We start from the raw sequence: 14606 nt of genomic DNA on the forward strand, positions 1-14606 counted from the left end.
GAAACCTCATTCACCCAGACTGGTAGGAGGGGTGGGGATGTGGAACGGGCTGGTCCCACATCTAAGTGTGGTGGATAAAAATTCAGGAGGAATATTTTGGGAGTGAGGAGTCCCAGCCCCACACCAGGTCCCTAGCACAAGGTCTCAGTGACGGGAAGATAAGTCCCCATAACTTCTGGTTGCAAAAACCAGTGGGGACTGAGTCAGTGGAAGAAACTTCTGGAGTCCCCAGCAGTTCCCCTTAAAGAACCCACTCACAGACTCACTCAGATTCATTCCCACTGAGCTCCACCACCAGAGTTGCAGCTTGAAAGGCACCAGTGTCATACAGGGAGGGAGTGAAGGGTCTGGTGTCAAGGCAAGAGCTGGGGAGAGCTTTCTCCCAGACAGAAAGGCAGACAGAGGCCACTGTCCCCTTTCTGAACCCTCCCCCAACAGAGCCACAGAGCCAGCAGGTGGGTGCCATATCTGAGACTCCCTCAACTTAATTAATACTGTTTGCCCTGCCATGAAATCCCCTGAGACTCTGTCTCCCAACTTTTGCCCACCCAAGCTGTTAACAGTGACTTTTCCATATAAATGGCTGGTCTTAGCTCACGCTTCACAACTTCATAAATCCTATCAAGCAAGTATCAGCCAGCCTCAGTGAGCCCCCAGCCCCCATACCTCTTGCTATGTGGCCCCAGGCCCTGTACTAGCAGCCTCCAGTCTAAGTTCATAGATTGGCTTTGCCTGGGAACCTCCAAGCCCAGAACAAGTAGCAGCCAACTCACACTGCTTTATAACTCAGGCAGGGTGGCCTCAGGCAGAACACAGGTAAAGAATGACCTTAGCCTGTACCACGTGGGAAACCGCAGAGCCTATGCACCCAGTGGACAGCTACAGACCACATCAGAGCACCACCACCCTGCCCCTGCACAGCTGATCCTCCATGGAGGGTAGAGGTTAGTGGTCAGTGGTTACAGCCAGTACCTGCTGCTGGATGGCCTGGGTAAATCCCTCCCATTGACCTGCCAACAACAATCAAGGCTCAACTACAAGAGAAGGGTATACGCAACCCACACAAAGGGTACACCTCGAGTACCTAGCTTGGATGATAGGGAAGGCTGTGCCACTGGACCCTATAGGACACCTACTACATTAGGCCATGAAACCAAGACAGGGAGTCACAGCAACTCTACCTAATACATAGGAACAAACACAGGGAGGCTGCCAAAATGAGGAGACAAAGAATTTGATTTAGGCAACAGCACTTGCCTAAGTGAAAGAACAGATCAGAACTCCACAAAAAGAACAAACAGAATGGATAAGCAATCTGTCAGATGCAGAGTCCAAACACTGGTTATAAGGATGCTCAAGGAACTTAGTGAGTACCTAAACAGCATAAAAAAGATATAGTCAGAAACGAAGGACACACTAATTGAAATACGGAACAATTTACAGGAAAACAACAGTACAGTGGATTAAGTCAAGAATCAAATTGATGATCTGGAATATATGCAAGCAAAAAATAACCAATCAGAACAACAAGAAGAAAAAAGAATCCAAAAAAAAAAAAAAATGAGCATAGTGCAAGCAGCCTCCAGGACAACCTGAAGTATTCGAACATTCATATCATAGGGGTGACAGAAGTAGAGGAGAAAAAGCAAGAAATTAGAAATCTATTTGAAAAAATTAGAAAACATTTCAAATATTTGAAAGAAAACTTCCCTAATTTGGTGAAGGTAATAGACACACAGGTCTAGGAAGCACAGAGAGTCCCAAACAAGATGGATGCAAAGAGGCCCACTCCAAGACACATCATAATTAAAATGCCAAAGGTTAAGGATAAAGAGAGGATCTTAAAGCAGCAAGAGAAAAGCAGTTAGTTACCTACAGGGGGAGATCCCATAAACCTGTCAGCTAATTTCTCAAAAGAAACTTTGCAGGCTAGAAAGGATTTGCAAGAAATACTCAAAGTCATGAAAAGAAGGACCTACCACCAAGATTGCTTTACCAGCAAAAGTAACATTTAGAATCAAAGGGGAGATAAAGAGCTTCCCAGACAAGAAAAAAAACTAAAGGAGTTCATCATCACCAAACCATTATTATATGAAATGTTAAAGGGCTTTTTTTTAATAAAAGAGGATCACAACTATGAACCATAAAATGGCAATAAATACATATATATCAACAATTGAATCTAGAAGACAAACTAAGCAAGCAAGAACAGTGTCAGAATTATGGGTATGGAGAGCGTTTTGATGGATGCCGGTCGGGAGGGAGATGTGGGGGACTGGGTGAAGAGGGGAGGGACTGAGAAGTACAGATGGGGAGTCAGAGAGTAGCCGTGGGGGTGTACAGCACAGCAGAGGAAATGGAGCAGCCAAAGAACTCACACGCATGACCCATGGACCTGAACAACAATGTTGTGGGGACAGCCTGAGGGAGTGTGACGGGTGGGTTACTGAGTAGAGGGAGACAAAGCAGAAAAATTGGGACAACTGTAATAGCATAATCAAAAAATATAATTAAAATAATAAAAAATAAAATGGTGCTTTAGGAAATACTAAGTCTGGCATTTGCTCAAAACCTTGAACACAGAGCTAACATTTGACTCCTGTCGCAAAAGACCACACCGTGCGTGACCCCACTGGGAGGGACGGGGCGTGACTACTCAGGGGTACAGGGGTTTTCTTTTTGTTACAGTAAAGACACTCCAACATTGGGGTGATGGCTGCATAATTTTGGATATATGAAAAAAATCACTGAATTGTACACTTTAACTGGATGAACTATAGGTATGTGAATTATTTACCATCTCAGTAAAGCTGTTAAGTATTAAAAGACTATAACCTAAAAGAACCTTCTAATAAACACAGCCAGCACATGGTAGTGAATGACGAAGTGTCTGTGGTACTTTAATGGATACTTCAGCAAAGTATGGTTTTAACTAAAAAACTGTTTTATCAAAATTATTTTCTAAGTGAAACCATGAATAATTTTGCTATCTTGAGAATAAATTTATTTCTAGATTTATAAATCAAATACCTTAAGGTGTGACCTTCTGTCAAATTTATACTTTCTTCCAACATAAAAGGAATTGCTGTTCTTTTTTAAACATAAAATAATAGAAAAACTGAACTTTTGGGCCACCTTTTTGTTCATTGTGATGAAAACACATGGTATCTACCCTCTGTACATCCATAGGAATCTCTGCTTTGAACCACAGTACAATTCAAGTAGCGTAGAGAATACCAAAGTAGAGCTGTAGTAAGGAAAGAAGGCCAGACTTACATCAGGTTCCAGAGTCACACAACGCTGAAAGGCCTTCGCGGAGCCTCCGTAGTCTTCCAAGGCCAAGTACGCGCAGCCGAGGGAAAACCACACCCCGAGCTGCAAAGACCAACAGTCCGTCATTCAGGCACAGAGACATTTACGGGATGTGATCTGAACATTCTTTAAGGTACTATCAACAAACACTACTGTAAAAAATGCAGGGCTATACATTAAATATCTGCCTTACATTTTATAAGGAAGGTAAATATACAGAAATTTACCAAATGGGGATGAATGTTTCCATATAATTTTCAAAGCTGATATGATGCTGAATGCATTTGCAATATCATTGCACATGTTTTGCTGAGCAAATTCCATGAATGAAATGTTTGTAAGCCCTGAAACTGTAAGAATGGGATTAATCTAGCATTTTTACTGAGCATCAAGTTATGTAAAAAGTGTACAAAGTATCAGTAGATTCACAACTGATGAGTACGTATCACCAACTTGAGAAAAACTTTTGTTTCCATCTTCAAAGAAGACCGAAGTAGCCTTGCGGCCTGCCCACCCTCAGAGGGTCAGACTGCGCCGGGCCCATCTCTGCCTAGGCACCCTGAGCAGGACTCAGACAAAGTGGGCCCAGGATCTCAGCCTGGAAAGCCTGACTTAAGTCAGTGAGATCTGCAAACACAGGGATTGAGGAAAGCGGTGAATTAGCAAGTAGCTATTGAAATTACAAAAGAAATCTTTACTTCACAGGATTTCCTTAAAATTCAATAGCCTCTATCAAAAGGAAGATAAACCTGATAAAAATTCAATGAGGTTAGTCAGAAATGCAGCCACTACAGTCAGGTCTGCTTTCCTTTCGGACACAGCCAGCTCCAGGGCAAGGCAGCAGCCTTCTCAGCGGCCTTCTCAGGCCCCCAGCACAAAGGCAGTGGGCAGTGCTCCAGGGGGGGCAAGGAAGTGACGTGCTGGTGGTCTGTCCCCTGCGCCTTCCACAGAGGCAGGGTAGGAGGCTCCCCCACATCCCTCCACCCGGGGAAGGCCCATAAAACTTGTTCCATATGGCTAGTTGAGGCCTGAAAGTTCTTTAAGCAGATAAAGATTTTTCCCTGGTAATTAGAGATAAAGTTTAGAAAGCAAACATCCTTGGGCAGTTTATAACACTTTGTTTTGAATTCACGAGAGGCTACAGATTACTGCCATCAAGAGTTTTTATGCAGAACAGACTTTGTTAAGAGGGACAGGTGACAGGGGGAAAGGGGTTTGGTGGGAGGAAGGAGTAGCAGAGGTACCAGGCTGAAACAAAGTTAGAATACACTTTTAAATCAAGGGACTTCCAGCAACTTAAAAATGAGCTCATTCCACTTTGCTTTCATCTGGTTATTTACCCAATCGAGCAAGTGAAAAGAGCTACAACGCACCAAACCACACTCACTAAATATGACACAGTCTGAGTCATATGTGTGTTTCATCAGTTATAAGGTACACTTTCCTTTCACCATTTAACATCTCTGAAATAGATGCATCTTAATGAGCAATAGCTCATCAGAGTTTCATTGGCAGCATTAAGGTAGCACTTGAACGTGCCTCCTACAATTGATGACATCTTATATCAAATGAATTATGGTAGCAAGTTTATTTGGAACAAGGGATACCTCAATCTGGGAATAAATCAAAAAACAATGAGAACTGCCCTCAGAGTTTTCAAAACGCATGTGCCCTCCTTGCTTTCTGCATCAGCAAAGAACAAACCCTCCAGAAAACTATTTCACATATGTCATTATAAAAAACAGCGAATGTAAATTCAATATGTAAGTAAAGAACCTGATTTTTTTCAATCCACCTGAAAAGGCAAAGGTTACAGATATTTAAAATGAGCAATTATCTTATACCTCTATATGTTATGGCTGGTAATGAGGTTACTATTCAGCTTGAAGTTTTTGAAACAAGTCAATGTTTTGGCTTAAAATGAAAATAAATGTAATAGAAATCAGGAAGATAATATGTATTAAGGTTCTCTTTTAACTCTTGGTCATTTGTATTGTTTTAATAATTTGCATTTGAAGAAAAATTCTAGCATCACTAGTTGCTAGAAGATTAGTATTGATAACATGTAACTATAATGAGAGATGACTTTTGCACACCCTATTCTTTGAAATCACAAAGTGGCTTTAAAACAAACTCTAGGGTCTTATTGCTGGTGGCTGACCCACTAAACCATAAATAATGCGTTCGTAACTTGCTTCTCAATTGGAGGCCTCAATTTGGGGGACTGAGGAGAATATTTGGTGCTTTTACTTTTCTATCTTAAACTATTATTACTAATGGTGACTGATGTCTTGATTTCAGATGGTCATGCTTTTAAGAAGAGAATATCATAAAATAGAAAAAAGTCAAAAGAAACCTCAAAAAACCCTCTCACGTGATTCCCCAAATCAGGGCTGTGTGTGCTTGTGAAGCAAAGACCCCGCCCTCCCGGGCCAGTGCCGTCAGACAGAAACGTCACGCTAGCCTCGCTGCATTATGCTGTGGCCACATTTAAAAAGAGAAAACAAGTGGGTGAGATGAATTTTAGTTAACATGTCCAAAATATTATCATTTCAACATTATCAATATATACAATCATTGAGATATTTCACATTCATTTGTTCACACTATATGCATTTTTTCACCTTTGAAATCTAACGTGTTTCCAACGCTAGCAACACGTTCCAACTCGAGCAGCAGTGTTTCAGGCGCTCCGCTGCCGCATGCGGCCGGACGGTGAGCACCGCCCTGGGCGGCGCTGCTCTACCAGACCGTCCGAAACACGGACAGAGACCCAGGCGTGCCCTGCATTCCTCCCTCTCTTTTCAACAACAGCAACAAAACAAATAACAACAACAAAAACTAGCTCTTCTGGCCGAGACCCTCCAGTGGGCTCCTACCTTTCACGTACTACGTGACTCCTGCCTTCCCTGCAACAGCAACCAGAACAATCAGCACTTAACGAGCACCGGCCTCGTGTGTCAGGCCCTGTCACCAGAGCTTTCCACACCCCGCCCCATTTATTCCTCACAGCAGCCCTTCAAGGCAGTAACTCTGTCTGTCCCTCGTCGAGAGGTGAGGACGGGTGAGAGTCAGTCAGCAGGGGAGGAGAGGAGAGATGCGTCCCAGCGGTGTGACTCCCGAGTCCTCACGTTCTCCACGTGGCCACACTGCCTCGCACTGCACTGCTCTGCCCAGCACCGCCACGACTTATGATACCATCATCCCTGTCACCAGTGAAGGCGGGAGTGGGGTGACCAGTGAACAGGTGCTGGAAAACCAAGAAGATCAATTTTTTAAAATAACAGAGCATGTCTACTCCTCCCTGCCCCAAAGCTGTCTCCAGTAGGCAAGAGGACGGAGATGAGACAGAAGAGTGGGTGACCATGGTTAGTTGGAAGAAAGAGCTGAAAGGCAACCTCTTCTCAGAGGGGCTAAGCAAGACTGAAGAAAGAATCGCCTGGCGGAGGCTCTGGTTGAGATTTCTGCAGGGCGTATTTCCAGGGCAAATGACCAAGGCCAGCTAGTTGTCAAGGTGGGGCCATAATCTTTACGAGCTGACACTCTAGCTTTTCTCCTGAGGGAACCGATACAGAACACAAAAGCAGGACAACTATTTAATTACATTTTTATTGATTTATTTTTTTTAAGAGAGAGAGAGGATGGGGGTTTGGGGGAGAGAGAAACATCGATTTGTTGTTCCACTTATTTATGCATTCATTGGTTGACTCCTGCATGTGCCCTGACCAGGGACCGAACCTGAAAGTTTGGTGTATCAGGACAACACTCCAACCCACTGAGATATCTGGCCAGGGTACCCACTATTTATTTTTAATGTGATGATATATACCTAAAGAATGGTTTAAAATTATTCTTAAAATAATTAACAGGAATGGTTGAGAACATGGTCTCCCTTTGAACTTCCCTCATCCATTTTCCTGCAGAAGCAGTGAACTGGAAAGATGGATGCCTGGGGTCCAGGAGGGCCTGAGCAACTGCGCAACACCGGCCATGGCACTGAACCTGAGTCTCAGTGCCTGCTGCTTTATTTAACAGGCTGGAAAAAGCAAGAATTCCAAGGCTCCATTAGACCCCCGATTCTGAAAACCCTGGGGTGACAGGGTTAAAAGGTACCTTAGCGCCATCTAGTGGCAGAGCAAGTACACAGGTCATATAAATAGAATAGTATTGGAATCGGCAGGTTTGAGGATCTAGGAGGGAACCCATTCAATCAGAAATCAATTCAAAAGGGGTGAAAAGGAGAAGGAGGCACAGAGAAGAAGTAGTTTGCCTAAAGCCACACAATGGCTTTATGTGTGATGAAGACAGTGAGTGCAATACTTTTTAAACCTCATAATTAAAATGTGTGATGAAGAGAGTGAGTGTAATACTTATTAAACCTTGATAATTAAAGTTTGGAACTCTGAGGGCTAACAAAGACTAAGCACCAATACATGATGGGCATGATTAGTTTTATAATTAAAAAGTTAATTTTTACAAGAGTATTTAAACCACATCGGCAATTGGTGACATTAGTTATACATTACAATTTTCTTTCTTAAACACAGCATGCACCTACTACTCAAATTTCCCTCCTCCTTTAAGGTTTCTGCAGATTGAATAGTCAGTTTCTTCACATTCTTTGCTAATTTTCCTTACAGAAGTGACTCTGAATCTTCCTGATGTCACATAGAACAGAGTTTACTGTTTAATGGGATCCTAACGCCATGCGGCACACTCCATTCTCTCCTTTCTAATTCTTGAGTCGTTCCCGTGGCCCCGAAGGCAGACGAGTTGTTGAATGTGGTTTCATCAAGCGGGAAATGACCCACACCAAACCCAAGAGTGGTATCAATGTTCTTTGGTAGCAGCTTTTCCTAAGGGATGCATGGTACTCATCCTTTTTAGAACTGTCTACCATCAACTCTTTTGCAACCAAATTTCTCATTTACTAAGTCCTAACTTCTTTTCCCAAAGAAAACACAAGTCTTAACCTGCCAGCTTTTCTCTCTCTCTAAAGGAATGCATTCCTCTACTTCAGTGTCTCCCTTTAAACTAAAGGATCAATGAAATTTTACATACACATTTTTCTTTTACTAGACAGGCTATTAATTGTTTAATGCCCTCCACTTATTCCTGTCCTAGATTTGCTTATCACGGTTCTTATGCTTGCCCACTCTTTCCAGAGAATCTGTAAAGTGAGGCAATGTAGGTGCTGGTGTGTCACCTGCATTTGAGACTCTCCTGTTGTCCCTCTACCTTTAGGCTACAGATAATAGGCAATAATGATTTTCTACCACCGTCACCACCACACCGCAATAGGCAGGCCAGACAAAGCCCACTGTGTAACATCTAAGCCTGAGAATTTACTGTAAGCCAGGAACCATGTTAAGTATTTTGCATATCTTAGCTCTAATTTTCCCAGCAGCAGAGACAGGGATTATAATCTTCCCTTTCTAGTGAGGGACCTGAAGCCCAGAGAAATGCAGTGATTCACCTGCAACCAATCCCCTGGGGTTACTTAGGACTCTGAACCTGGTCTCTGGCAGCAGACGCCTCTCTGCCCCCCAGCACAGCTACAGCCCAGATGTTATCCCAGTGCTCGTGCTTCTTGGCAGTTATGCAAGTCAGACCTTAAGAGCTTCACTTTTTTATTGCTAACCAATATGAGAAATGAAGAAACAAAAGGAAAGAATCTCTTTTTTCTCTACATATTATTCGCATATGTTCATCCCGTCTTCCCCATTGGAATTTAAGCTCCAATCTCCTTGAGTCTTCCCACCAAAACGAATACAAGTTCACAACAGGAACTCCGTAACCCATTTCAAATGAAAACATTTTCTTCTTTCAAAGACTGAAATGAAGATAGAGCTAACTGCTACAAATCAAGAGAGAGTGTAAGCACTCAGGATAATTAAAACCACGGAGTACGGTATCATACCAGTCTGGTCTTACGTAAGACTAGGCTAGGGAGGGCTACCTCAGTTCCTCGAAAAGTCCCTGGTCTCACAGAGACTCCCTCCCTGTCCTGTGCTGGATCACCCCAAAGCATCAGTGACCTTCCTTTAGTTCCCACGAAGCTCTTCCTTGCTGCCCTGGTGTCCCTCTAACCAACACTCTGGAGCATTTTTGTTTGAACCCTGCATCACCGGTGCCCTTCTCTGTCTGCCTCCAGCTGCAGGAGACGCCCGGAGTGCAGGGTTCTGCCGGCGTCCACCTCCAGCACAGCTGTCTGCAGAGGACACCCGCACCCGCGTGGCTTCCCCTCACTTCCCTGGAGAGGCCCGGTCTGCAGGCTCCGCTCTGGCCGCACCCCTGGGCTTCGGGCTTTGTGTCCAGTGGACTGTCCGTCCTCTGCTCAGACACAGCAACAGCTCTTCACAGGCCGCATCCACAATCACATCGGCTTCCCCTGCAGAAGGTCTGTGCCCTTCCCCTTGAGTTTCCTGTACCTATCAATAGGGGCAGTTTTCCTTTTAACACAACAACTGAGAAAACTAACGTCCTCTTAGATTCCCTCCGCCCTGCCAGTTCCGTGAATAAGGCCCTGAAAACTTTCCTTTGTAATGAGGCTTCAACCCGGCCGACTTTCCATCCTCATGACGAAGGCCTCTGGTCACTCCTCCAGCACACTCGTTCCTCATTTAGACTTCCCATAACACCACTGAGGACCTATCACACTTGTACTCAAAACCACAACAGACTTCCACGCCGAGAGGGCGAGATAACCCTGAAGAAAGGCACTTCCAGCCCATCGCCAACTAGTTCTGCCCCATCATCTTCCCACAGAAGCTCTGCGCCCTGCTCATAGGCTGACACAGCCTCGCTCATTCTCACACCCATGCCAGGGACACAGAAGGACCTCGATAACACTCAGTTAAGCAACCACATAATGTACTGTTCAAACTGCAACAATTTTTAAAGTGAATCGGACATTAAAAAGAATTAAAATTATATGATTTTTAAAAAGACCTTATTGCCCTGGCTGGTGTAGCTCAGTGGGCTGAGTCCCGGCCTGCAAACCAAGGGTCGCTGGTTCGATTCCCAGTCATGGCCATGCCTGGGTTGCTGGCCAGGTCCCCAGTGGGCAGTGTGTGAGAGGCAACCACACATTGATGTTCTTTCCTTCTCTCCCTCCCTTCCCCCTCTGTCTAAAAATAAATAACCTAAAAAAATTTTTCTTAAAAAAAAAAATTTATTGGCCAGCAAATTGTTGATCAACAAATTGGTTTTACTGTATCAGGGATCTATAAGATCATTATATTTTAAAACTAGTTTCAAAAGTAAATTTATTTTTGAAAAATAAAAACACTGTATAAAAATAAAAAATTTTAAATGCTGACTACCAGAACATTTACAAATAAAAGGAACATTAATCAAGCTATACATTTATGATATTTGCACATTTTTGCAATATATCACAGAATTAACATTACTTTAATTTAGCTTAGGTATTCACATAGTTTAATAGGCTCCTCAGTCGCATCTAATTCTATCATCACGTCACTGACATTTCCCTGGTGAATCTGTGAGTGCGTGGCAGCCAGCAATCCCAGAAGCACACATGCCAGGAATGTCACACACATCTTCTGGTTCTCCCACAGATGCACCATAAGGCGATGCATTTCGTTTTGCAGACCATCCCAAACACTCGTATCTTCATACCAGTTTGATTTCAGAAAGTCGTTACAATGCATAAAAGCCATTCAGACATCACTCTGGTTTTGCCTAAATTTTGTTATTAAATCTAATTGCAGGCAAGTGTGAGAAAAGAGGGTAGAATGTTTTCAATTCAGTTCTTCTGTTTTCCTGGTATTCTGGGGCTGAGCAGAGATCACAGCGCGCAGGAGCTCTCCCTCTGCAGAGACAGTTCAGACTCGGACCGCTGTCCTGACGAGGCTGCGGTGCTCGAGCTCGCCTCTCGCAGTCGTTCTGCACAACTGCAGCATAAATGCTGCGCGTTTTGGCATGCCTTACTGCCGGCCTGAATCAGATCCACATGGCAGACTGCAAATACCCTCACATAACATCTGTTTGCACTGCTTTGAACAAGTCGTTTTTTTGTCTTGCTAAGTAATTAATTCAAAATTATATAATGAGGCCACTAAGCCATGTCAAATCCTCCTATGCAAATTCCCTCACATCCATCCCTTCTTCCCTAATGCTCCTTCCATGCTGATAACCATCATGCCAGACTCTTGCTACAGTCTCCTAACGCTGCCTACATCTAGCATCTTCCATGGCCACCGTGTTGCCAAAACAAAATTCCTAAATCGCCTCCATGCACACCACATTCCTCCATGCAAAACAAAGCCAAGTGCAAATCCATCCTCAACGGCCCCCCACGGGCCAAATAAAAAGTCAAAGACTTCAGCCTCACATTTAAGACCCTTCATAATCCGGCTCCAGTCTGGCTTTCCTGCTGCTCTACTCCCTTTGACTCTAAAATCTAGCCTACTCACGCACCCCTCTGTCCCCACAATGCACAAACACACCCACACCCCTTCTTCTTCTGTTTCTAGGGTTCTGCTCATACTGCTCACCTGCCTGGGCGCCCTCAACACTGCCCTTCCCCTGGCCTCTTTAAGTAACCATTGTCCTTCAAAGCAAATCCAACATGCTCGCCAATGTCTACCAAAGACAGAAATATCCTCTTTGGCTTCTCTGTAACTAGTGCTTTACAGGTAACTCATTTGGTATTTCTTTGATGCCCCATGTTATTGGTTAGTTTTATCTGTGTTCATTCCACTAGGTTGTACCAAAGGGCACGCACTGAACTGTCCAGTGATCTGCTGCTCCTGCTTCACCTTTGGCTCAATGCCATGCACACACTAGACAATTAGCATATATTTGAATGAATAATTGGTTAAACATATTATTTATTCATTAACTCAACACGTATTTATTGAATACTGAATATGCAATAGGTAGTGTTACAGCACTAAAAAATACAAATAGAACTTAAAGATAAAAATCTCTGCCTCCATGGGATTTACTCCCAGTGGAGGAGAAAAGGAATTTCTTTAATGTAAGCTATACATAATATTAGAAGGTTCTGAGTGCTATGAAGAAACAAAAGGCAGGGAAGGAAATAAGGAGTATATGGTGGGGGTGCAGCACGATCACTGAAGGTCTCTCCGAGAAAGTGATATCTGAGCAAAGACCTGCAGGACGCCATGGAGCAAGGTACACAGAGAGCTGGGAGAAGAGCACTCCAGGCAAAGGAAGTGCAGGTGCTAAAATCCGGAGGCAGGAATGTGCCTGAAATACTCAGGGGAGAATGAAGAGCCTAATGTGGGGCGAGTGAGGGGGGGTGGGAGGAGAGGAGGGAAAGAGGCAACAGGGGCCAAGCTGGGGAAAGCCTGAGAACCACTAAGGGACTCTGGCTTCTGTCACCAGACGATGGAGCAGAGGAACAACACATCTGACAAGACTGATTTGGATGTTCAGTGAACAGGCAGCTGGGGACAAGGACAGAGACAGAAAGACCAGTGTCCTTCTGTTAGGAGACAATATATTAAATAGGTGAGAGTGAGTAGGAATTTGAATGAGAATGCTGGCAGGTGGTAAGGAGCTGTCTGATTGTAGGTGTATATGGAAGGTAGCCCTGCCAGGGTTTACTGATGGCTTGGATGACTCTAGGACGGAATGGGGCGACTTTGGCAGGGCAAGCTTCTAGGAGGGAGAGGACAGTGTTTTGTATTAGAAATGTAAGGCAAAGTAACAAACTGGAGAAGCAGTTATATACAGGAGTCTAGAGTTCAGGGAGAAGGCTGGACTGAAAATAAACCTTAGGGAGTTGTTAATGTAAAGATGCTATTACAAGCTCTGAACTAGATGAACGAAGGGAGCCAGTGTAGACAGTGAAGGCCAAAGGACTGGGCCACAGGGCGCACCTAGGAACCATCCAAGAAGACCGAGAAGAAACAGCCAGTGGGGCAGGAGAGAAGTGCGAACGCTCGGGTGTTGAACAGAGACAGTGCTTGAGAGAACACTGCAAGTCTGTGAGGTGCCTGGCACTGACCTAACTTAGCCTCTGGGAGGCTACGGGAGGGATTTATTTTCCCCACTTTTATGCCAGCTGCGGTTAGGTAACAGGCAGAGGCTACTAAGATAAGCAAGGATATGATACAGTTTTCCATAAAAGTACAAGTAAAGTTTAATAACACAATATTGAGCTCTATTTTCTACCAAAAAAAAAAAAAAGTCTAGTTATAATCAACTTAGTGCAGGATTTCTCAACCTTGTCATGACGACGTTTCAGGCTGGCTCGTTCTATACCATGTCAGGAGGGACCAGAAGCACACTGGCCCCCACTGCCAAATACCCTTGGGGGCAAAAGCATCCCCAGCTGAGAACCATTGGCTTAAAGCAAGCTGTCAACAAAAGCCAGTCCTAAGCACGCTCTAAGCATCCTTGCTGCCAGAGCAACTGCTAATTTTGACGATATTCTATGTTTACACCTGTCCTACTCTCTTCTCCAGGCTGTTTACCAGCCGGCTGACTTGGAAGGCAGTCACTGCTCAGAGTGAGGAAAGTGAGTAATTGGCTTAACCTGTCATTTAAAAAAAAATGTACTTCTGCTCTTTTTTCAATGTAGAAGACATGCGTTAAGTCGACCAAGTTCCCGAATGATCATTTCTGCATACTCATGTTCATAGGAGCATTCTTCACAGTAGCCAAGAGGTTGAAGCAACCCAAGTGTCTGCTGACAGGTGAATGGATAAACGAAATGCAGTCCATCCAGATGCTGGAATTCAGCCTTAAAAAGGAAGGGAATTCTGACACACAGCCCAACACAGATGAATCTTACGGACATTGTGTCGTCACAAAAGCAAATACACTGTGTGACTCCACGCATGTGAGGCACTGAAAGTAGTCAAATTCAGAGAGAGAAGGCGGAATGACTGCCAGCCACTGGGCGGGGGCGGGGGGGGGGGAGCAGTCAGGAGTTACTGTTTCATGGTTCAGTTTTGCAGATGAAAAAGGTTGCGAAGACAGGTGGGGCGACACTTGCACAGCAATGCGAACGTACTTAACACTGCTGGACTGTGCACTCAGAAATGGTTAAGACAGAAAATTTTATGTGATGTGCTTTCTCCACAATTAAAACAAAAAGGAGTACAAGCTCTGGACTCACACCATCTGGGTTCAAATACTGGCCAAGCGTCCAATGAGGTGCCTGGCTCATAGCAAATGCTTGCTAAACAGTTCTTACGACGATCAACAACCCACTCTACGTTACCCTATTTCCATAAAAGCGTTTCTTTCACTTTTGTTTCAGCGATTACTTGTAGAGTCCTGTACTGTCTCTA

At 44.1% G+C, this 14606-nt stretch overlaps 1 protein-coding gene across 2 annotated transcripts in view; it reads right to left on the reverse strand.

The window, feature by feature from the left end:
* TTC27 (tetratricopeptide repeat domain 27) overlaps positions 1 to 14606 on the reverse strand; it is a 138674-nt gene that overhangs the window by 28681 nt on the left and 95387 nt on the right. For both annotated transcript variants that reach the window (XM_045828816.1, XM_045828815.1), the window contains exon 14: positions 3277 to 3375. In XM_045828816.1, coding sequence (XP_045684772.1) covers positions 3277 to 3375 — 99 coding nt within the window. The remainder of the gene's footprint in view (positions 1 to 3276; positions 3376 to 14606) is intronic.

Source organism: Phyllostomus hastatus, unplaced genomic scaffold (genome assembly GCF_019186645.2).
Source record: "Phyllostomus hastatus isolate PE091 unplaced genomic scaffold, TTU_PhHast_1.1 phas_scaffold_78, whole genome shotgun sequence".
In the NCBI taxonomy this organism is placed as follows: Eukaryota; Metazoa; Chordata; class Mammalia; order Chiroptera; family Phyllostomidae; genus Phyllostomus; species Phyllostomus hastatus.